The sequence below is a fragment of the Schistocerca nitens genome, chromosome 2 (genome assembly GCF_023898315.1).
Source record: "Schistocerca nitens isolate TAMUIC-IGC-003100 chromosome 2, iqSchNite1.1, whole genome shotgun sequence".
In the NCBI taxonomy this organism is placed as follows: domain Eukaryota; kingdom Metazoa; phylum Arthropoda; class Insecta; order Orthoptera; family Acrididae; genus Schistocerca; species Schistocerca nitens.
In genome coordinates this window covers 823612852-823636868 of record NC_064615.1, presented here as the reverse complement: position 1 = coordinate 823636868, position 24017 = coordinate 823612852, and the positions used below count along the sequence as shown (strand labels likewise).

General features: G+C 39.6%; 1 protein-coding gene across 1 annotated transcript in view; it reads left to right on the top strand.

The window, feature by feature from the left end:
- Nucleotides 1–24017, top strand: part of LOC126237080 (DNA-directed RNA polymerase I subunit RPA2) — a 213062-nt gene that overhangs the window by 75092 nt on the left and 113953 nt on the right. Inside the window, exons 10-11 of the mRNA XM_049946878.1 lie at nt 6847–7136; nt 21818–22015. Coding sequence (XP_049802835.1) covers nt 6847–7136; nt 21818–22015 — 488 coding nt within the window. The remainder of the gene's footprint in view (nt 1–6846; nt 7137–21817; nt 22016–24017) is intronic.

Below are 24017 nucleotides of genomic sequence, written 5' to 3'. Positions count from 1 at the left end.
GTTACACAAAATGAGTCTTTTTTGCATGTACACATTTTTTTGAACACTTACTTTGTCTTTTGTTCCAGGTAGCACTCTGGAACTTTCATCCTTTTCATAAAAATCTGTTACAAGTCTTACTGTATTTTCAGAAAGAGTTTTACCTTTATTTGGACCAGGAGTTTCCAAAATACCCTTTTCAGATTTTAGCTTTCTAGCTTGTCGCACCATGTACTCACTTACATTAAATTCTTTCATCACTTTATTTCGACTCCAAGAATCTGGAGCCAAGGTCAGAATCTGGATTTTTCTAGACCTCCCAACAGATGAAATCTTCTCTTTCATAAGAGTTATCATTACATCAAAATCCTTTGCTTTCTCAACCACACTTGTATCTTCTTTGTCATCATCAGAACTTGGTGCATCATATTTTAATGCTTTTGAAACCGCCTTTTTTGCAGTCTTTTCAATACTGCTAACCTTCCTTTTAAAATAAGACCCTTTACTTTGTTCTGACAAGCCATGAAGCTTTATCGGTGTTAAACCTAAATTACCTAGAGCATTGTTTGTTTGTACGAGGGATTCATTTCTGGATTCCAATGATTCTAATTCAACCATGGCTTCATCATCTGTTTCACGTTCATTGACTTCAACTCTTAATTTTCCCTCACAAAAGTTACGGCATGTTGAGCAAAGCTTTTGTCCAGATTTTATGCTAATATTTTTTGTCAGTAATTGTTTAGGAAGATCCAAGCCTACACTTCTTAATGATTTTTTGATGGGCTTTTTGTGTTTTTTTTTAGTGGGTCTACACATGTTGTTTGATACTTTTCAAAAACATTTAAAAAGTAGTAGCTGTGGTGTGAACATATATTCTTAAATTCACACAGATTAATTCCAGATCGTAAGTGGATCAAATCTTTTTCTTCCTCACTCAATTCAGATACCGGTTGTAACTTTTTTGAAGGTGTGTAGGTTGTTTGGAAGCAGTCAGATTTTTTTTAAATAACCCTACGCTACAGGTTTGAATATCTGACATACTGATTTCACTTTTGGTCTGATTACTGTTCTGGTTACTTTTATAGGATATTGGAAAAGAATCTCTGTAAACTAAGTAAGAGTACTTACTGAAAGTTCGAATAAACTTAATAAAATACTATCCAAGCACTATTTAACCCTGTAATAATTTTTTACTTCAAAACACAGGAGTAACAAAACAAAATCCAAGCGTACATTGTTACTCCAAGAAGACAAAAACTTTTTTTCGGTGTCTAAGTAACTTGGTACTTTTTATTTTAAAAATATAATTAATATTATTTTAAAAAAATTAGATAACTATTAAACAGGTTAAAAAGCCAACATAATTTTTCTTTTATCTAATAGCCTATACAATTAAGAGTATTTTAAAACAATTTTGAGCTTTCTATCAGGTCTGAGACTCTAGATATTGCAGTTTTTGTAAAACTAAACATCCGTTAGCTAAAAAAAAATTTAAAAACTTGTAACTTTTTTTCATTTGGAAGATTTTAATATATCTTTATGGTATTTTTTTTAACATTTAAATATAATACACAAACTTATTCCAAAATTTCATACTGATATTTTGAGTATTCTTTAATATACAAATTTTTTTAGTTGTGAGGACACGTTTAAGTTACGATTTCTAAAAACTTTAAAAATTTATAAAACAACTATAAGAGATAGAGCAAAAAAATTTTACAAGTGCTTTCAGGATGATAAAAGAAGTAATTGTATGAAGTTTCATCAAAATCTGACATGGTTGGTGTCAAGGCCTGGGTGACTTGACATGGAATGACCCCTGATTCAAATCAGGTGACAAGTCGTCATGGTGTGACAGGCCTGTAAATCAGTATCTGTGCCATACACACCTATGTTTCCTACCGTTGCTAGGTCACCAGTGAAAGGCTTTTTCATAACTGACAATGATTAACAAGGTCATGTGGGATTTGTGCAGAGGATTGTGCTTTAAAGATGGATGTGGCTGGTTTTAAAGTTCTGCATGAAGTCTGGAACAGATCTCCATCTTGTCTCATAAAGAGACCTAGAATTATTTTAGACGTAATGAATTTTAAGAAAAATTGCATTCCATGTTGCATATTTCAATTTGTTATTTAACATTTAAGAGAAGCATCACAATTTTAAATTTGTGTACTCTCCAAACAAGAGGTTTCCATTGACAATTCTAAAGTGTTCACAAATTATGTCCTCAGGATTTGCCTTCCTCCAGGATATTCTGTACTTTTGCAGAGCTCCCCATGATCCTAAATGTACTGGATAAGATGAGACATCTTCCAGACATACAGTTTCTCATCTGGCCCAATACCCTTAGTAGCCTACAACCTTCGTAGCACACGTATCCAGCATAAAAGATTGTCAGTTATACATGACCAGCTGTACTTCCTTGAAAGATGAGGGAAAGCAAATGTCAGTCCCTAGGAAAGCCCTAAGAGCACTTGTAGGGGTATTCTACTTAACTTCCGGTATCTGAAACTGACATACGGCCAGGAGAGCAGTGTGATGACCAGATGCCCCTCCATATCTGCATCCAGTGACACCTATGGGCTGAGGATGACACGGCGGCTGGTCGGTACCATTAGACCTTCATGGCATCTTCAAGAGGAGTTTAGTTTTAGTTTTTTTTTTTTAAATTCTACTTAACTGCAAAATCCAGATCACCACACATTATTAGTGAGAAATTACTTCTTACAATAGTCATCAAAATGAGCAAAAAATGCATTGAGAAAGATTCGAAGAGAGCCTGAAGTTGGATATTACTCTTAGATGATAACGTGGCTCATCATATTGATGTAATAGTCACTGACATGAAAAATCAATTCCTACCATGTCTTCGTGATAGCCCAATATGTGCCCTACACCTTGGTGACAGCACTGGTATTAGAAATGTTTCCCAGGTTCTCGTTTTTGTTGTTGTTGTTGTTGTTGTCTTCAGTCCTGAAACTGGTTTGATGCAACTCTCCATGCTACTCTATCCTGTGCAAGCTTCTTCATCTCCCAGCACCTACTGCAACCTACAGTGTTCTGAATCTGTTTAGTGTATTCACCTCTTGGTCTCCCTCTACGATTTTTACGCTACACGCTGCTGTCCAATACTAAATTGGTGATCCCTTGATGCCTCAGAATATGCCCTAACAACCGATCTCTCCTTCTAGTCAAGTTGTGACACAAACTCCTCTTCTCCCCAATTCTATTCAATACCTCCTCATTAGTTATGTGATCTACCCATCTAATCTTCAGCATTCTTCTGTAACACCACATTTCGAAAGCTTCTATTCTCTTCTTGTCTAAACTATTTATCGTCCACGTTTCACTTCCATACATGGCTACACTCCATACAAATACTTTCAGAAACGACTTCCTGACACTTAAATCTATACTTGATGTTAACAAATTTCTCTTCTTCAGAAACGATTTCCTTGCCATTGCCAGTCTACATTTTATATCCTCTCTACTTCGACCATCATCAGTTATTTTGCTCCCCAAATAGCAAAACTCCTTTACTACTTTAAGTGTTTCATTTCATAATCTAATTCCCTCAGCATCACCCGATTTAATTGGACTACATTTCATTATCCTCATTTTGCTTTTGTTGATGTTCATCTCATATCCTCCTTTCAAGACACTATCCATTCTGTTCAACTGCTCTTCTAAATCCTTTGCTGTCTCTGACAGAATTAAAATGTCATTGGCGAACCTCAAAGTTTTTCTTCTCCATCGATTTTAATACCTACTCCGAATTTTTCTTTTGTTTCCTTCACTGCTTGCTCAATATACAGATTGAATAACATCGGGGAGAGGCTACAACCCTGTCTCACTCCCTTACCAACCACTGCTTCCCTTTCATGTCCCTCAACTCTCATAACTGCCATCTGGTTTCTGTTCAAATTTTTGTTATGAAAATGAAATTCAAGAGGACTTCCTATTTTGCAAAGCTCTGGAAGGGAGGACTACAGGCAAAGATATTTTCTTTCTTGTGAATTCCTTTTTTGCTGACAACAGTCTGTCATGGAGAAATTATGTTGGTATATATTCCAGTGGCATGGCAGTATTTACTGGAATTAAAAAGGGATTCATGGCAGGAGGTGTACTGTTTCTCTTTTGTAAAATCCATACAGTGCATGTTACACAGGGAGGTGTTAGCTTCTAAAGTAATATAACTGGAAGTCAGTGAAGTGCTGAAAGATGGATTCAGTGTAGTAAATTTTGTGAGCAAGCTTTAAATGGTAGGCTATTTTCCATTCTTTGCAAGGGGTTGGGTTTTATGTATGATACGCTTCTGTTGTACATGGAGTTATGTTGGTTGTCTCATGGTAAAATGCTTTGTCACATTGTGGAGTTGAAGGATGTACTTAGTCTTTTCCTAATAAACAGTAATCTTGCACTCATGGCTCTGTTTCTGGATGGAAAAGGGCTTCTAATATTGTGCTATTTGGCCGACGTTTTTGAGTAGCTGAATGATCTTAACGTGTCAATGCAAGGCCAAAAAAGTAATATCTTTCTAAGTGAGAAGGAGCTTTCATTTAAGAGAACACTTGGACTTTGGAAAACCCAGATGGAGAAAGGCTTAGTGATTTCGTGAAGGAAAATGAGTTGAAAGTAGGTAAAATTAGTAGAATTGATGTAAAATATATTGAAGCTCTTAGTCAACAGTTAGAGGGTAAATTTCCAGAACTTCATCTGAGTATGACTGGATCCATAAACCATTTGCTACATTCATAACAGACCACTTGTCAACAGTAGAGCAGGAGGAGCTAATACAAACACTCAAATGTTAAGACACTTTGAAATGAATTTAAATTGAAGCCTCTTGAAAATTTTTGGCTGCAGACTCAGAAAGAATATCCCAATTTAGTAGAAAGGGCAGTGGAAGTGTTATTACCCCGCACATCAACTTACTTGTGTTAGCCAACATTTTCTGGAATTGTGTTAATCAAGATGGAACATCAGTCTTGACAGCAGCTGGAAGGTCATTTGCAAGTTGCTGTTTCAAAGAGCCAACCAAGACTGGATTTGCTTTCTTTGCAAATTCAAGCACACACATCGCACTAAATGTTCAAATGACAGAAAAGTTCTGAATTTAGCACCATGTGGATTTTTACTGTTGTTTATTTTCTTTTGGGATGATCAATTTGAATATAACAATTCCAGAATGGGCATTTAAATGTTGATTATTTTTCTAATGTCATTTGTAACTTGTGTTCTTTCAAATATTATAACATTCTAAATGAATTAAAAGCAATGTAGGTATAGTTCAGAGAAGCTGGTGGTGGAGGAAAGGACCTGAATGCACGAGTTGTGAAGTAACCATTGAAATTGAGCATGTTGTGCTCAACTGCATGTTGTGCCACTGGATGAGCAACTTTGTTCTTGGCAACAGCTTGGTGCTGGCCATTCATCCTAGTTAACAGCTGATTGGTAGTCACACCAACATGAAAAGCCGTGCAGTGTTTGCAGCAGAGTTTGTATATGACATGGCTACTTTATGGGTGGCCCGGCTTGTGATGGGATAGGATAAGTCTGTGAGAGGACTGGAGTAGGAGGTGCTGTGTGGATGGATTGGGCAGGTCGGTTGTCTTGATCTGCCACAGTAATATGATCTGTGTGGCAAGGGATTGGGAGCGGGAGTGGAATAGGAATAGACTAGGATGTGTAGGTTGGGCAGTCATCACCAGACTGTTGCCAAGAACAGTGTTGACAACCTGGTGGCACAAAATGCAGCTGAACATAGCATGCTCAAGCTCAATGGCTGCTTCACAACCTGGCCCATCTGAATCCTTCCCTCCACCACCATCTTCTCTGAACTACACAGATGGAGTTATCCCAATGACACATCTTTCCCTCCTGTAATAATCCTGGCCTTGGTCTCAGCTAACCCACTGCCCCCCCTCCCCCCACCCCCAACCCCATCCCCATCATCCATCCAACTGTTTCCCCTTCCTCTGCCCATCACTCCCTCCCATTTTATCTCCCCAAGTTGCCTTCAGTGTGTGCCACTCCCCACCTGCCACCCGTGCCTCACACATTCCTTGCTGGCAAACCATTCACCTCCCTCTGAGCCACTAGCCATCCAGCCCAAATCACTCTCCTGCCTCCTCCGTCTCCCCACCCTACCCCACCCACCCCACTCACACCACAACCAGTCCGCCTGCTGAGTAACAAAAGCATTGGCATCGCTAATCCAGCTGGCACCCTGTAGGGTCAGGAGTGTGTGTGTGTGTGTGTGTGTGTGTGTGTGTTTTATTCTAGCTCAAAGGATAACTACAAAAGCTAGTAAGTTTGTTAAGTTTTCTTTCTTTTGTGTGTGCCTATCAACTACTCAACAAGTCTGCTTTTTGGTTTCAGTCAGTCACACAAAGTGTGGACAACTTTAAATCGCATACACACTGGCCACGGAAGAAGTGTTGACGCCCTCTACAAATGGGAAAAGATACGAACTCCAAATTGTGACTGCGGTGTTGAAAAACAAACAATCCAGCACATAGCGTACCTTGTTGCGTTTTCTGAGGAGGGCATTTCTTTGTCTTGTTTCATCTGGTGGTATATGGCTCAGGGCTTGCAGTCATACAGTAGGGGTAGATTTTATTGTGCCACTGAGGATGCGCATGTTGTTGTTTAATACCACATCAATCCTGTTTTTCTGTGGGCTACAAGAATGTTCCTAGAACATTTCTAGCTGTTTTATATAACCACACAACATATTACAATAACTTGATAAGAATCTGTGTTCATTATTAAGACATAATAACTTACTCTTGAGTATAATGATTGTTTAATTTCTCATATTTTGTTTTGTTTTTATGAACTAATGTGCTCTGTACTTATTAACAGGTTTCATTTGTCCTGCTCATACACCTGATGGCACTCCTTGTGGATTGCTGAACCATCTGACCAAAGATTGTGTAGTGACACAGGCAGCAGATCCACAGTTAGTGGCCCAAATTCCATCCATTTTAGTATCGTTGGGTATGCTGCCCCTGGGATCGATAACTCTTTGCTCGTATAACAAGTCCCAGTGTTTTGTTGTTGTTTTGGATGGACGTGTCTTGGGCTATGTTCCAAAAGATGCAGCTCCTAGTCTTGTACAACAGCTACGTCTGATGAAGGCCCATGGTGTGAAGGTTTGTACTTAGTTGCATAGTGTATGTAGTTTTTGCAGCATAAAGGGAAAAAAGAGGACATGAGGGCACAGAGAGCAAGGAAACCACAATACTACATCATAGTATGGTCAAATCTAAGTCTAGCTCTATTCTTGAAATCACTGTGTAAAGGCCATTAAAGTGAACTTATTATGCTATCATCATGAGTTCTTCCCATTTCGTTCATGGGCAGAGACTGAAAATGTAAATCCAGTAATCTTAATTTTTCATCATGTATACAAGTAGTTATTGTAAATGCTCCACAATGTGTCCTTGGGATTAGAGTAGGAGTAAAATGACATTGGTTTCTCTCTGAGTTGTTTTACGTTTTCATTCTGCAGATCCAGGAAGGGAAACTTCAGTACTCCTAGTATTGTTTCAAACCTTTTTATGAACTGTAGGTCAACTCAGCCACAGAGCATAATGGACTGTACTATGGAGCAGAAGCTGCCGCCAAAGTATACTGTACAAGCTGCAATTTTTTTAACGAAAGAAATAGCATTTAATGAACAGGTAAACTGATGTGTGTAGGTGCAGTTAAGCACGGACTCTGACTTTGACATTAATGTAGACATGACATGATACAAATAACAATGGTAGTAAGTTTTTTTTTTTTTTTAAGTGCACATAATTTTTTTTGACTGAAAAAGGCACGACTGATTTCCTTCCTCATCCTTCTTTAATCCAATCTTGTGCCCCACCCCAGCTGTTAGCTGGATGCTGAACTCTAATCTTCCTTTCTTGCACCTTTTGTGTGACAACATTACAAATCGGGATAGATTGCTGCTCACCACTTAGCGGAGGCTTGGAGTGGCAGACAGACAGCTGTATTCAAATGTAGGCAGTTGGATATTATTGGATTCATTTATTTTATTTATTGTATGGCATACATCGCTATTCTTATATACTTTATATACAATTTAATTACAAATTGATATCCAGACATAGCCTCCTCTGTTACAGATAGAAAGTCAATGAAGGTTCCCTTGTAAGCTTGAACAGGGCATTCTCCCATTTGTAGAGGGCATCAACACTTCTGTGGTCTGTGCGTACGTGATTTAAAGCTGTCCACACTATGTGTGACTGATTGAAGCCAGGCAGTTTCTAATTTAGCTTGAAGCTTTGGCATTTTGGTAGACAGTGTTCTAACCAGTGTTGTTTCCAGAGATTCTGAATGCCAAAGTTGGAAGTTGTCATCTCTTTAGCAGTGAGTAGTGGTGGTCTTCCCGAAGTTTTCTGTGCTTCAGGTTAGCTGTGTCATTGTGTATGGGCATCTGAGGTTTATTAATTACGTTGTTGTATTCTCTGAGGAGAGCATTTTTTTCACCATATCTCATCTGGTGTTACATGGCTTAGGACTGGCAGTCATATAGTAGGGGTAGATTTTATTGTGCCACTGTAGTCTGTTTGGGATGTCGGAAATGTGAAGATTGAAGAACATAAGGGCAACAACTGAGCTCTGTGGTAGCCTGTTGTTCAGTAGCTTGGTGGAGCTCTTTCTTTCTCCGGTAAACACTTTAAAAGCTCTCCCAGCAAGCATGTTATTGACCAGTATAATTGTATTATTACATAGAATTATTTGAATTAGTTTGTACAACAGCCCATGTCTCCAGACAGTGTCATAGGCTGCTCTCAGATCTGTGAGTGGAGTTGATGTTTTTTGCTTTTTCTGGTAGGCTGCATCTGTACAAGTTGTCAGGTGAAGCACTTGGTCAGTGCAGCTTCTGTTATACTGGGATTGATTCCAGTATTTTTGGACTCAGTCTGTTGTAAAGGAGTCTCTCGAGCACTGAGCAGTGCGTTTGCTCTATAGCTCTTTGGCTGGTCACTTGGTTTTCCGGACTTACGCATTGTGATAATCGTTTCAGTTCTTCATTTTCTGTGGTATGTTCTCCATTGTCATTAAATTTGTATGAAACTCTGCAAGCCATTTTTCGGCATACTTCCCACACTGAAGAAGAAATTCTGGATGTATTCCATTCAATCCAGGGCCTTTCCTGCCGTGACGTTCTTCAGCGCATCTCTAATTTTGTTAACTGTAAAATTGGAAGAATAACGATCAAAAGATGTACTGTTCATCTGAAGGGCACTCTTAAGGCAGGGTGTATATGACCCGGGACAACCGGGAGATCCGGGAAAAACCTGGAAATTTTTTCATCCAGGAGGAAACTGGGAAAAACCCGGGAATTGTTTAGAATTCCAGGAATTTTTCATTGTTTTAGTTTTCAGTTAAATTATTGTGATTTTGACTGGTAAGAACCAATACTCTAACAAAGGATATTACTGTATCCCGCTACTGCAGAATAATACTGCAGCAACAAAACAGAAACGAGAGAAAAGAAAAACGAAAATAAATCTTAAGTTGCAAAGGAAATGCGCCGTATACAACAATAAAACAGTGCTCATACAAGCATCTGCCAACAGGAAAGTTTGTTAAAGGCTTTAGGAAGACTATGCAATGCTTTATAACAACAAATTGCGTCCGATGAGTGTGACGTGACAACTGTTAAAATTAGATTCGTTTGAGCTGTTGTGGGCGGGCTCTTGAGCATGCGCAGTTGAGTCGCGTATGAGTAATACCTTCTCCTGCATCTGGTTACAGAAGTGTGGCTGGGCGCCACTACTTAATATTGCCCCGGTTCAGAAATATAGTAAACCTGGGGCTGATGTACAGAGCAGTCTGAGTTGAGGTGGGGAGTCTCCACATGATCTGTGTTTACGTTCAGTGATTTTGTTGCTTCCTCTTCGTTTATTGCTCTCACGTTAAATGATAATAAAAGGGATTTTTGTAGCCAGGAGCTATCAAGTGAATTAAAATACATTCACATAATTACGGAAGGCTAAAATATGTTATTAGTTTCAGATTTTATTTCCACATTTCTGGCAGTCAAGCATTAATCGCCTTACAGAACAATGAAGTAGAGAGATTTGGCTTAAAATTAATCTTGTCTGCTGAGGCAGTCAATTTATTTGAAACGAAGTGTTTAATTTCACACTATTTGCTTGTTTCAACTTTCGCTACATTTCAAGTGCACATATGGCATTATGCCATAATAAAGAACCAAACATGAGATAATACAGTACAAGAAAACTTACATACGAATGTGCATTTTAAGCCGAATTATGCATTTTAGTATGGTTCACGAAATTCCGACGATCTTGAAGTATCGTCTAATGTCTTGTTTCTTTTAAAACATATGTAAGATCTTTTAATGTTTTACACGTACGAACATATGGACTTCCTGAGTCATCGTAGCTGCGTAAGCATGGTGACGCCTGTTACCTGGCGCTCTCTTGCAACTGCTGAAATGAACCTATTTCTAACAGGTCGCTGGAAAATATTGTGAATGGTGGTTCGAAAGGTGTTACATTCAAAGCAGATTTCCTTTTATGCAAGATGAACTATGTGTGAGAATGTATGATGAATTTCTTAAATCACAAAGAGTTTGACTCTCATTGAAAAATCAACTCTTTGAGGGTGACCATTTAGAAGAATTTCGAGCCCAGAAGATTGTATATTTACGTCGTTATTAAAAATTTTAGTGGCACATTTGTGTGATGTATCTTAAAGTGTAACACGCGCAAAAAAGATCAACATTATATGTGGAAATTTAGCTTCTCTTCCAGCTTATTAATCTTAGAGACCAATATTATATGTGTCTGCTATGTACGAGGGCATTTCAATAAGTAATGCAACACATTTTTTTTCTCGGCCAATTTTGGTTGAAAAAACCGGAAATTTCTTGTGGAATATTTTCAAACATTCCCGCTTCATCTCGTATAGTTTCATTGACTTCCGACAGGTGGCAGCGCTGTACGGAGCTGTTAAAATGGCGTCTGTAATGGATGTGCGTTGCAAACAACGGGCAGTGATCGAGTTTCTTTTGGCGGAAAACCAGGGCATCTCAGATATTCATAGGCGCTTGCAGAATGTCTACGGTGATCTGGCAGTGGACAAAAGCACGGTGAGTCGTTGGGCAAAGCATGTGTCATCATCGCCGCAAGGTCAAGCAAGACTGTCTGATCTCCCGCGTGCGGGCCGGCCGTGCACAGCTGTGACTCCTGCAATGGCGGAGCGTGCGAACACACTCGTTCGAGATGATCGACGGATCACCATCAAACAACTCAGTGCTCAACTTGACATCTCTGTTGGTAGTGCTGTCACAATTGTTCACCAGTTGGGATATTCAAAGGTTTGTTCCCGCTGGGTCCCTCGTTGTCTAACCGAACACCATAAAGAGCAAAGGAGAACCATCTGTGCAGAATTGCTTGCTCGTCATGTGGCTGAGGGTGACAATTTCTTGTCAAAGATTGTTACAGGCGATGAAACATGGGTTCATCACTTCGAACCTGAAACAAAACGGCAATCAATGGAGTGGCGCCACACCCACTCCCCTACCAAGAAAAAGTTTAAAGCCATACCCTCAGCCGGTCAAGTCATGGTTACATTCTTCTGGGACGCTGAAGGGGTTATTCTGTTCGATGTCCTTCCCCATGGTCAAACGATCAACTCTGAAGTGTATTGTGCTACTCTTCAGAAATTGAAGAAACGACTTCAGCGTGTTCGTAGGCACAAAAATCAGAACGAACTTCTCCTTCTTCATGACAATGCAAGACCTCACACAAGTCTTCGCACCCGAGAGGAGCTCACAAAACTTCAGTGGACTGTTCTTCCTCATGCACCCTACAGCCCCGATCTCGCACCGTCGGATTTCCATATGTTTGGCCCAATGAAGGACGCAATCCGTGGGACGCACTACGCGGATGATGAAGAAGTTATTGATGCAGTACGACGTTGGCTCCGACATCGACCAGTGGAATGGTACCGTGCAGGCATACAGGCCCTCATTTCAAGGTGGCATAAGGCCGTAGCATTGAATGGAGATTACGTTGAAAAATAGTGTTGTGTAGCTAAAAGATTGGGGAATAACCTGGTGTATTTCAATGCTGAATAAAACAACCCCTGTTTCAGAAAAAAAATGTGTTGCATTACTTATTGAACTGCCCTCGTATATTAATTTAAACCATTAACTTTTATTATTTGCGTGTTCACGCTACTGAAGAGTGATCTTGCTATCGGCTTACTACATCACGTGTCCTATGCTGCCATCGGCTGGCGAGATCACGTGACATGAGCTATGACTGTCTTACAAAAGCCATCGCTATCTCATTTCAATATTTCGGAAAGTAACATACGGTGTTTGGTGGAATTCAAATTTATACCTTCGTAATACGAAAATATGCAGAGTACGTGTTTCTGCACATCAAAGGTCTTTCAAAAAGTGTTTTCTCCCCCTGAGTTTCGTTTTCTGAGGTGCCGGGAAATTTTACTCCGGTATATAAAACCATAAACATTCAAAGGATTGATGAGTTTTACTGTGTTGAGGAAGAGTATACTGTCACTTAACACGGAAAAAGTGTATTTTCACCTGGGAGAAAGTGTATTTTTAACCGGGATATCCGGGAAAAATCCGGGAATTTTTTTTTCCTTGTCCACGTATACACCCTGTAAGGGCCATAAGTTCACAGCATATTGTTCTTGTATGGTTTTTGTTCCATGGAGCTGTAGATGTAGCTTGTATGTGAGCTGCAATCCTATTTGCAGAAATATGATGTAATTTATTGGCTCTGCCTAGTTTTCAGAGGAGAGACCAGGCATTTTTACTAGATGTTTTGAAATGTAATGACTATGGTTTCAACTGATTTCTCTCACCGAGCATCGTCTGGGCTGTGCAGCAGGTCATGTGCAATCTCAGGGTCTCCCTCTCAAGGAATCTGTGACACTTGCTTTCACACATTTTGTCCCAGCCTGTTACATATTTTTGTGGAAACCCCTTGGGACAGTGGCTATTGCTGCACTTTTAACGGCATCTATGTATCTGTTGTAGTTACTGGATGTTGGGGGGATCCATCCCAAACATTTTCCAGTTTCTCCACATAGATATTCCGCTTTTATGTTCTGAAATTCCACCTTGGGCATTGTATGGTTATTAGTGGTATGGTAGTTCTAATTTAAATCAAGACTGGACTGTGTTGGCTGTGGTGGACTTCTGTTAATACAGGGTGTATACAACCCGGGTCAACCAGGAAATCCGGGAAAAACCCGGGAATTTTTTTACCCAGGAGGAATCCGGGAAAAACCCGGGAATTTTTCGGAATACTGGGAATTTTTCATTGTTTTAGATTTCAGTTAAATTTTTGTAGTTTTGATTGCAGAATTGATTCTCTAGCAAAGAATGTTATTATATCCTGCTACCGGAGAATGATACTGCAGCAATAAAATATAAATAAGAGGGAAAAAAATAAAACTTTAGTGGCAAAGGAAATGTGCAATTTACAACAAAACACCGTGCACGCACAAGCGTCTGGAAATAGCAAATATATGTCAAAGGCTGTAGGGTGCAGACTGTAATTCTTCATAACAATAAACTGCTTGCTATGAGCATGACGTCACAACTGTTCACATTAGGTTCGTTTGACCAGTTGCCAGCAGTCTGTTGCGCATGCGCGTTTGACTCGTGTATAAGCAGTACCTTCTCCCGCTACTTGAAGTTTGGCTGTTACCTGTATCGGTAGTAGCAGCAAGCAGCCAGATACAAACGAGAAAAATTTTTCTCACGCACTCTAGCTGTCAGATTTGCAGTTGCACAGAGTTGTCTGAGTTGTAGTGGGGAGGGGGCTAGTCTCCACGTGACCCGTGTTTACGTTAAGTGATTTCGCTGCTTCTCTTCGTGTACAGCTCCCACGTGAAATGAAAACAAAACGTATTCTGTGGTCGGGAGCTATCAAGTGAATTTAAATGCATTCACATAATTACAGAGGACAAAAATATATTATTAATTTCAGTTTCCGATTTTATTTTATTTCCAAGTTAGTAGCAGCAAGCATTAATCGCCTTGCAGAACAATGAAGTTATTTTTGCAAGTTTGCTAAATAAATTTGGCTTTATTAATCTTTCTGCTGAGGCAATCATTTTATTTGAAACGAAGTGTTTCATTCTACAGTCTTGGCCAGTTCCTACTGTTCGCTGAATTTCAAGAGCACGTTATCATTGTCTGCCATGTATGGCATTATGCCATAATAAAGAACCAAAAATGAGATTGTGGAGTACTGGTACTCCAAGAAAATTTACATCCCAAAAACCACACTGAAAAGCTTAATATCAGATGGAACCTACTTCATTGTGAATCTGGAAAAAGCCCATTTGCGCTTCAAGCCGAATTATGCATTTTAGTATGGTTTACGAAATTCCGATGCTCTTTGGAGTATCCTCTGATGATGCCCTGTTTCTTTTATTGTGTAATGTAAGCCCTCTTAGTGCTTTATACACACGAACATGCGGGCTTCCTACACCACTGTAGTTGTGCACACGCAATAATGCCTGTTTTCTGGCGCTCTCGGGCAACTGGTAAATCGAACCTATTTCTAACAGTCTCCAGATAGTATTGCGAATGGTGGTTAGAAAAGCGTTACTTTCAAAGTAAATTTCTTTTTACGCAAGATGAATTATGTTAAGTGCGAGAAAGTGGGATGGATTTATAAATCACAGAGCGTTCGAAACTGAACTTTTTGAGGACCAGCCACTTACAAGAATTTCGAGCTGAGACATTTATGTCATAATTTTAAATTTACTGGCACATTTGTGTGATGTATCTTAAAGTATAACACACGCAAAAAAGATCAATATTAGATGTGAAAGCTTAGCTTCTGTTGTAGAGTGTTAATCTTAGAGACCAATATTATATGTGAAAGCTTAGCTTTTCTTGTAGATATACGGTACTGTGTACATTAATGTAAACCGTTAACTTTTCCTTTTGTGTGTTCACATGTAACCTGTGATCTTGCTATTGGCTGACTATAACACGTGTCCTATGCTCCGAATAGCTGCTGTCATCGGCTGGCGAGATCTCGTGGCTTGAGATATGACTCACTTACAAAAGGACATCACAACCTCGTTTTCAACCCTCCGGAAACTAATGCGCTGTGTTTGGTGCAATTCGAATTTATACTTTTGTAATACGAAAATATTCAGCGTATATGTTGCTGCAAATCAAAGGTCTTTCCAAAACTTCTCTCCTTTTTTATTAAAAGTCTCTCCAAAACTTCTCTGCCCCGTCTTTTTTTTTCTCCGGAAAGTTCTACGCGATTGTATAAAATGTTAACCATTCAAAGGATTGATAAGTTTTACAGTTCCGAGGGAAAATCTACGGAAAGCCTACTGTCACTTACCACAGAAAAAGTGTATTTTCGCCCGGGAAAAAGCATATATTTTAAACGGGATATCTGGGAGAAATCCGGGAATTTTTTTTCCTTGTCCCCGAATAAGCCCTATAATACACATCTTGTAGAACTTAGTGTGTTTGGTTTTTGCGAATCATTGAAAAGCAGAGATGTGGGTTGTATTCCTTTCTCCAAGCTACTGGCTGGACTGTTGCTTGGGGCTTTGGTCAAAAACTAAGATCAGGTTGTTGTTGTATGTCCAGTCAATAAGAGCCTCATCATTTCCATCAAATGTTCTGCATTTCCACTGGGGTTGGTGGCTATTAAAATCTACACATATGTGGCTAGGTGTGGTAGGTAGGACAGGACTTCTTGAGGCCAGGTAGTGCTTGGTGCTTTGTGCATATTACTCACCGACATTTTCCTATCTTTACGTCGACTTCATGTATGTCGTGTACTATTTCTGAGTACAGGTGGGCATTTTCAATTGCAGATCGAACGTATGTTGCCATGCCATAGGCATGATGATATGTTGCGCTAACTAGATTGTAACCTGGCATTTTGCCACTCCTTTTAAATTGATTTTCATCTTCAGCATGAGTTTCCTGAACTGCAACTGGATTGATGTCATCATCACATAAAGACTTACATAATACTTGGTAACTGATTCCTGTTATGTTATCTGGCAGATCTTGACGATAGGTCCAAGGGGGTCTCATTTGTGGTCTCTGAGAAGGGCCTTTTCAATAGTCTGGCGTGTTGGTGTGTCTAATACCAGTGATAGTTGATGTACAATTAGCCAGGAGATCAACGATCAAGATCAACGATTGTTCAGCTATCAGACAAAGTCCTTCATCTGATGGTGAAAACACACACATGTGTGTGCACGCAAATACCTACATGCACATCTCGCACACAAGTGGCCACATGGCACAGTGAAGGCCAATTTTGCATGTATGCATGATCTGTTAAATTCTCACCATCGATTGAGTGTCTGCATGATTGCAGAAACTTTCAAAACATTCCCAAAACAATTGGCCAATAAATTGCAAATGAGGAAGTTGTGTGCGAAGCTGGTTCCCAAGCTTTTGATGAACTTCAGAAGAATCACTGCTTGACTGTTGTGGCTGAACTTCTCAAACACATGAGATTTGAACTTTACTTCTTGAACAGTGTCATTATTGGGGACAAAACATTGTGTTTAGAATATGGCCCACAAACAAAACATTAAAACTGCAAACACCTCAGGATCCCCAAAACCAAAAAAAGTAAGAATGAGCAAGTCAGAAGTCATTTTCGACAGTAAAGGTCTGGTTCACAGAGAGTTTGTTCCTTGAGGCCAAATCATGAGTGCTACCTACTATATTAATGTACTGGAAAAACAGCAAAAAAGAGTAACCTGAGTGAGAAAGGAGACGACCAATATCTGGGAGCTCTACCATGACAACACTCCAAACCACACGTCTGTGCGTCTGAGAGTACCTGGCGGAGCGCAACTTGACAACAGTGCTGCAGCCCCCCCCTACAGTCCGGGTGTGTCTCCAACTGACTTCTTTCTCTTCCCAAGGTTCAAAACTGGATTGAAAGAAATCCATTTCAGGTCGGTTGAAGCTGTCCTAGGCACTGTGACAAGGCTCCTTGATGAGGTCCCTGTTGAAGCCTTCCAGGACACGCATTGTTCATGACAGAGCCACTGGAAGTGTGTAGATGCCCAAGTAAATTACTTTGAAGAATGTTAAACTTTTCTAATGATTAAAAAATTTGCATTACTTTTTGGACACACCTCCTGTTGTAGTCATAGGCCACTACATTTCTGCATTTGCCGAGGTGTACAATTTTACATATCTGAACCTTCAAAGTAAGTTGCCAGGCTTTGCACCACTTTGTTTGAAATCTTATCAAGAAATGGTTAAATACTTGTTCAATCTTTTTTCAGGTGGTTATGTTCAATCTTTTTTCAGGTGGTTATTAATTGTAGTTAACTCTATCATCATATCATCAGCAGAAAGTCTGAAATTGCTGTTAATATTGACTACTGGGTCCTTGGTGTACAAGATGAATAGGAGGATCCAAATGCTCCTCCCTGGGGCACACACAAAGTCACTGCTACATCAGCGACTCTCCATTTGAGATAACATGCTGCTTCCTGTTTACCAAGAAATCCTCAACCCAGTCACAAACTTCGTTTGTTGTCCGGTATTATCAGAGTTTCGTTTATAAGTTTTGGTGTGGTGCATAGTCAAGTGCTTTTTGAAAGTCAAGAAATACTGCAGCCACCAGATTTCTTTGATGCATGTCTTTCAGGATGTCATATGAGAAAACTTAAGAGTTACGTTTTGTATGACTTATGTTTATGAATCCATTATGGTTGCTATGGAGGAGCTCATTCTGTTGGAGGTACCTGATTACATTCAGAATGTGTTTCAAGATTATACAGCATGTGTGTGTGTGTGTGTGTGTGTGTGTGTGTGTGTGTGTGTGTGTGTGTGTGTGAATAATATCTGACAGGGGATTTGTGGATCACTTCAATTCAGCATGTTCTACAGCTTTTTAAATGGTCACTGTGGTTTGATAACTGATTCTTGTACAGTAGGCCCTAATTATGAAAAGTCTCATGTCCACTTTGCTGCATCTTCACTTGTTCTCTTTAGGACTCCTCTGCACACCAAGTTAACAATTTGATGAAGAATTGTATGCAGCTCTAAGCACACTGGAAGGCTTGTAATTTCATTATGATATGATGGAATTTATTTTCAGCTAAGCATTTTTTTCACATGCTTTGACTATAATGATGATTTACCATGTGGTTAAGATACTGAACACACTTTCTGCAGGACATCAGTTCAGATTCCTGCTCAGCCATCCAGTTTTAGGTTTTCTGTGGTGTCCTTAAATCATTTCACACAAATAAAAGTATAGTTTCTTTTAAAGAGAGACAACTGGTTTTTTTTCTGTGTCCTTCCCCAATCTGAGTTTTTGATATGTCTCTAATAATCTTCTTATCACTGAACACCAAACCCTTATCTTCATTCCTTCCTTTCTTCAAAGAGATGAATTAATTTTTAAGTGCTAGTGATTCTCAGGTACACAGAGTATATACAGGGTGTTACAAAACGGTACGGCCAAACTTTCAGGAAATGTTCCTCACACACAAAGAAACAAAATATGTTATGTGGACATGTGTCCGGAAACGCTTACTTTCCATGTTAGAGCTCATTTTATTACTTCTCTTCAAATCACATTAATCATGGAATGGAAACACACAGCAACAGAACTTACCAATGTGACTTCAAACACTTTGTTACAGGAAATGTTCAAAATGTCCTCCGTTAGCGAGGATACATGCATCCACCCTCCGTCGCATGGAATCCCTGATGCGCTGATGCAGCCCTGGAGAATGGTGTATTGTATCACAGCCGTCCACAATACGAGCATGAAGAGTCTCTACATTTGGTACCGGGGTTGCGTAGACAAGAGCTTTCAAATGCCCCCATAAATGAAAGCCAAGAGGGTTGAGGTCAGGAGAGCGTGGAGGCCATGGAATTGGTCCGCCTCTACCAATCCATCGGTCACCGAATCTGTTGTTGAGAAGCGTACGAACACTTTGACTGAAATGTGCAGGAGCTCCATCGTGCATGAACCACATGTTGTGTCGTACTTGTAAAGGCACATGTTCTAGCAACACAGGTAGAGTATCCCGTGTGAAATCATGATAACGTGCTCCATTGAGCGTAGGTGGAAGAACATGGGGCCCAGTCAAGACATCACCAACAATGCCTGCCCAAACGTTCACAGAAAATCTGTGTTGATGACGTGATTGCACAATTGCGTGCGGATTCTCGTCAGCCCACACATGTTGATTGTGAAAATTTACAATCTGGTCACGTTGGAATGAAGCCTCATCCGTAAAGAGAACATTTGCACTGAAATGAGGATTGACACATTGTTGGATGAACCATTCACAGAAGTGTACCCATGGAGGCCAATCAGCTGCTGATAGTGCCTGCACGCTGTACATGGTATGGAAACAACTGGTTCTCCCGTAGCACTCTCCATACAGTGAGGTGGTCAACGTTACCTTGTACAGCAGCAACTTCTCTGATGCTGACATTAGGGTTATCGTCAACTGCACAAAGAATTGCCTCGTCCATTGCAGGTGTCCTCGTCATTTTAGGTCTTCCCAAGTCGCGAGTCATAGGCTGTAATGTTTCATGCTCCCTAAGACGCTGATCAATTGCTTTGAACGTCTTCCTGTCAGGGCACCTTCGTTCTGGAAATCTGTCTCGATACAAACGTACCGCGCCACGGCTATTGCCCCGTGCTAATCCATACATCAAATGGGCATCTGCCACCTCCGCATTTGTAAACATTGCACTGACTGCAAAACCACGTTCGTGATGAACACTAACCTGTTGATGCTACGTACTGATGTGCTTGATGCTAGTACTGTAGAGCAATGAGTCGCATGTCAACACAAGCACCGAAGTCAACATTACCTTCCTTCAATTGGGCCAACTGGCGGTGAATCGAGGAAGTACAGTACATACTGACGAAACTAAAATGAGCTCTAACATGGAAATTAAGCATTTCCGGACACATGTCCACATAACATCTTTTCTTTATTTGTGTGTGAGGAATGTTTCCTGAAAGTTTGGCCGTACCTTTTTGTAACACCCTGTATATATAACACTATTTGACTGAATGAAATAGAATGTTAGAGAAAATACACATTGATTAGCGAAGAAAGAACATAACTAGTCTGAGGAAAACTATCAGTCATAAGAAAGAAATTGCAGTTACTATTTGAAACTTCTGGTTACACATTTTGGTACCTATTTATTCAGCTGCTCATAAGTTTTCTGTAAATACAAATTAGAGATGGAAGAGCATCTAAATTAACAGAAGTCAGTAATGCAGTGCCAGAAAAAAGAATCAAATACCCATAAGAGTTTTCCAATTCTTGTAAAATATATTGTAGGAGCAATATGTATGGAGTACATGGAACAGTTACATTTACCGAGCAATAGCTCAAGTGATTTTGAGGTACCAGCGATGGCCCATGCTGTATCATCCATATTAGTGTGTAGTGTAGCCTCCATGGGTGTCAATGCAGGCACTAAATCTGGCAAGCAATTGATCGTAAAGGTTACATACTGCCTTGGGTTTGCATAGGTTTGCAAGAATAGTGATTGGATGAGTTATGTGAGTCACTTGTCGTCTCATCGTTACACAAAGAACCTCGATTGGAGACAAGTCTGTTGATCGTGCTGGCCAGGAAAGCTGCTGCACATCTAGTGCATGTTGTGTTTCACGGGCAGTGGGGGGGGGGGGGGGGGGGCGAGCATTATCCTCTTGGAATAGCAGATCACCTTCCTGTTGTATGAACAGCAGAACAACTGGCCAAACAACATTCTGCCCATATTGAGCACTGGTGAGCACTCTGTCTGCAAACAGCATAGGTGAGAAAAAAATTTTAGCATCTCACATCCCAGATAATATGGCCTGGGGTGGACTAGTGTGTCTTAGATGAATGTACTGTTCTGTACAGCACTCACCATGTCTACATCATACGCCTGAACGACTGTCACTTGCATGCAGGCACAATCTGTTTTTGTCAATGAAAACCACAGAGCACCATGCTGTCGTCCAGGTGATCCTTTGATGGCAACACAGGTCATGCATACCAGTGCTGTGGTGTGTGCAGAAGATGGGCTAGAAGTGTGCAGGCCTGTAGACCCATTGCTAACAACCAGTGTGCAACAATTCATGTTGACACTTCTGAGGTCTCATTTCCTCTTATTTGTGCTGTGAAAGCTGTATGATCTGTCACTGCTGCTTTTACCATACAATAGTCTGGGCAGGCATAAGTGCTGCACGGGCATCCAGAATTTCGTCTAAAAGTGTGGGAATGCTCAGTTGAGCTTTGTTGCCAGCATTGAAGACAACTGGTATGGCACTTCCGTCTCCAAAATGACCAACCCACCACTGCCGTTTGACCCCTCTCAGATCTGCTACATTGGCTGTTTGAAACACAAGTAAGTCACCATGACAAAGTGCCTGCTTGCTCCACATGTCTACTGACGTTTGACTGACCTTGTGTCCATTGGAATTCCTGCTTAAAGGTTGGACACAGATGGCGCTCTGATAACTATGCCAGCGCAGTCTCTGCTGGCAGATGATGATGAAATCATTATCAGTATACCTGACACCACTTAGGTGGCATAATCTGTCATTAGATCAAAATTGACATCATCTAATTTTTTTCAGTGGTGTATTAAACATTCAAATGATTTGATCAAAACCTAGTAAAGGATTTTGTAGGGCAATGATTTTGAAACCCAATATTCACTATTCTGTAATCCTCTTGTTTATCACTAAGCATTTAATTTCTTCTTGATGTGGTTAGTGTGGTATCTTCATTACTTTGTTTCTTTTATTTGCAGGTTCCTAGAACATTAGAAATAGGATTCATACCTGGAAAGTTCGCAAAAGGCCAGTACCCAGGGCTTTTTCTTTTTACGGGTCCTGCTCGCATGATGCGGCCCGTGATCAATTTGTCAACAAACACATTGGAATTGATTGGGACACTGGAGCAAGTTTATCTTGATATATGTGTCAGACCTGAGGAAGCATATCCTGGGGTAAGTTGACTTTGACATCCTGCTTTTAAGAGTAGTGAAGTAAGCTAATGCTTTGCAGATTTGCTGCTATGCAACAAAGATTTTGTTTTCGTGTACTGGCTTTTTACAGTATTTCTAATTTACTCTTCTTTGTGATCTGTGTGTTTCAAAGTATTAACACTGTGTTGTGATGTGCTGTATTGAGTGAACAGATTCTAAAGACTGGTTTAAGACATATTGGTATTAGATGCTACTGGAGGCAAAATTTCAGATGGAAAAATTTGTGATGATCCATGACCAAATTCCAAAAAAACATGTATCACCAAGAATTTATAAGCAGAACCATTCGTCAGATCAGCTGGGCTTCTAAATTACATTGTTTCAATTTACAAATAATAACTAATATTCATTTCTATCAGCACAACCACTGTGCCAGCCTGAGAACTTCTTATTTCAATCAGTTTGCTTTACATTTCTAAATGAAAAATACAAAATTTCCTCCTACAAAAAGATGGACAGATGGCAGCAAAATTAGTATATTTCTACAAGCAGCTGGTAATATTCCTTTCTGAAAATACTGTTTTATAAGATGATTTTTTCCCAGATTCATCATTTGTAAAATACAGGATCAACTTACATTCACAGACTAAATGATTGCTGCTTAGTTCAATGCCTTTACTTTGTGTAACAGATTAATATAGGTGCTATCTTACGTTTACAGATGAAACTTTGGCAATTGAGTTCGCATGCAGAATTATTTTGAAGAATTTGAAAGAAAACAGAGACGTCAGCTTGGGTGGGAACTAGAACAATTATGGGGAGGAGAGTGGTGCGTGGGCAGCAAATTTCGTCATGCCACCAACCATGAGAATGTATACCATTTGCGTTTGCTTTTTATGAACATCCACCATGTTTAAACTTCAGTTTGCCTGAACTCCTTTGTAGTTGGAATTGAACTGACGATTTGACAAATACTCGACATGGTATAAATTTCTGCAGGTGACAGTAAAAGTCAAGATAGAGGCCATAGCGTACTAGAGTGTTTCACGCAGCAGTGTTGTCAGCTCTTGCAGTGAGTACAATGGGAACAAAAGGGGGTGTGTCAGCTGCTGGTTCAATGCAGCCAAGGAGAGAGCAGTGGGCCAATGACATGTCTGGAAGCAAGAGTTGAAGGTACGTTGTCACATTCTTACCAACTTAGATGCGAATTCTGTTTTGTGTTAGAAGAAAAAAGGTGTGTTCCAGGTCCCACCCTAACCTCCACTTTGGAAATAGCAACATATTCAAAAGAAACAACAAAGTATTTGTGGCACCTAAGATTATAAATTAAATCCATTTATAGTGGGAAGAATCATCCAAATATTTGTGACAAAACCTCACCCAGCAAATAGTCAATAAGATTGTCTGTCTTGATCGCTAATTTATATCTTTATTTTTTCAGAGCAGATCTTAACACGTTCTGGCCTCAGCCAACATCAGGATCTGTAAGATAAACAGAACAAATGAGAAGTCATATTTCTACAGTAATTAAAAAAAATACATCCTATAGAAATAAAGTGAAGACATAACAAATAAAGAAAAACCTGTATGCACTGTATCTTGCCAGTTCGTATGTACACTAATGCTTTTTAGTGATGCAGCCTGCCTTAAATAACAATCTGGAGTCATTAGGTGGCACTAAAATCGGTAGGACTTGTCTTAGTTAAATTCTATTTAACGTCTGCAAATTAAGTATACAGTCATTTTATAAAAGTAATCTATAAAAATTGGAATTGTTATGCTAAAATTCAAAACAACATCTACAATCTATAAAAATAATGAATAGGACTTTTCACGTTAAAAATTAAAATTTTGCTTAACATTTTAAGCATGAAGTCATTTTATAAAAATTAATATGTAACAATTAAAATTGGGTTAATAAAACATTTTAACATTTAGCTATGATATTACACAAGGCTTAACGTAACTTTACCAGTACTGTAAGGCATGTAAAGCTATATTTCAGCTTCTTTTTATTCTCTTA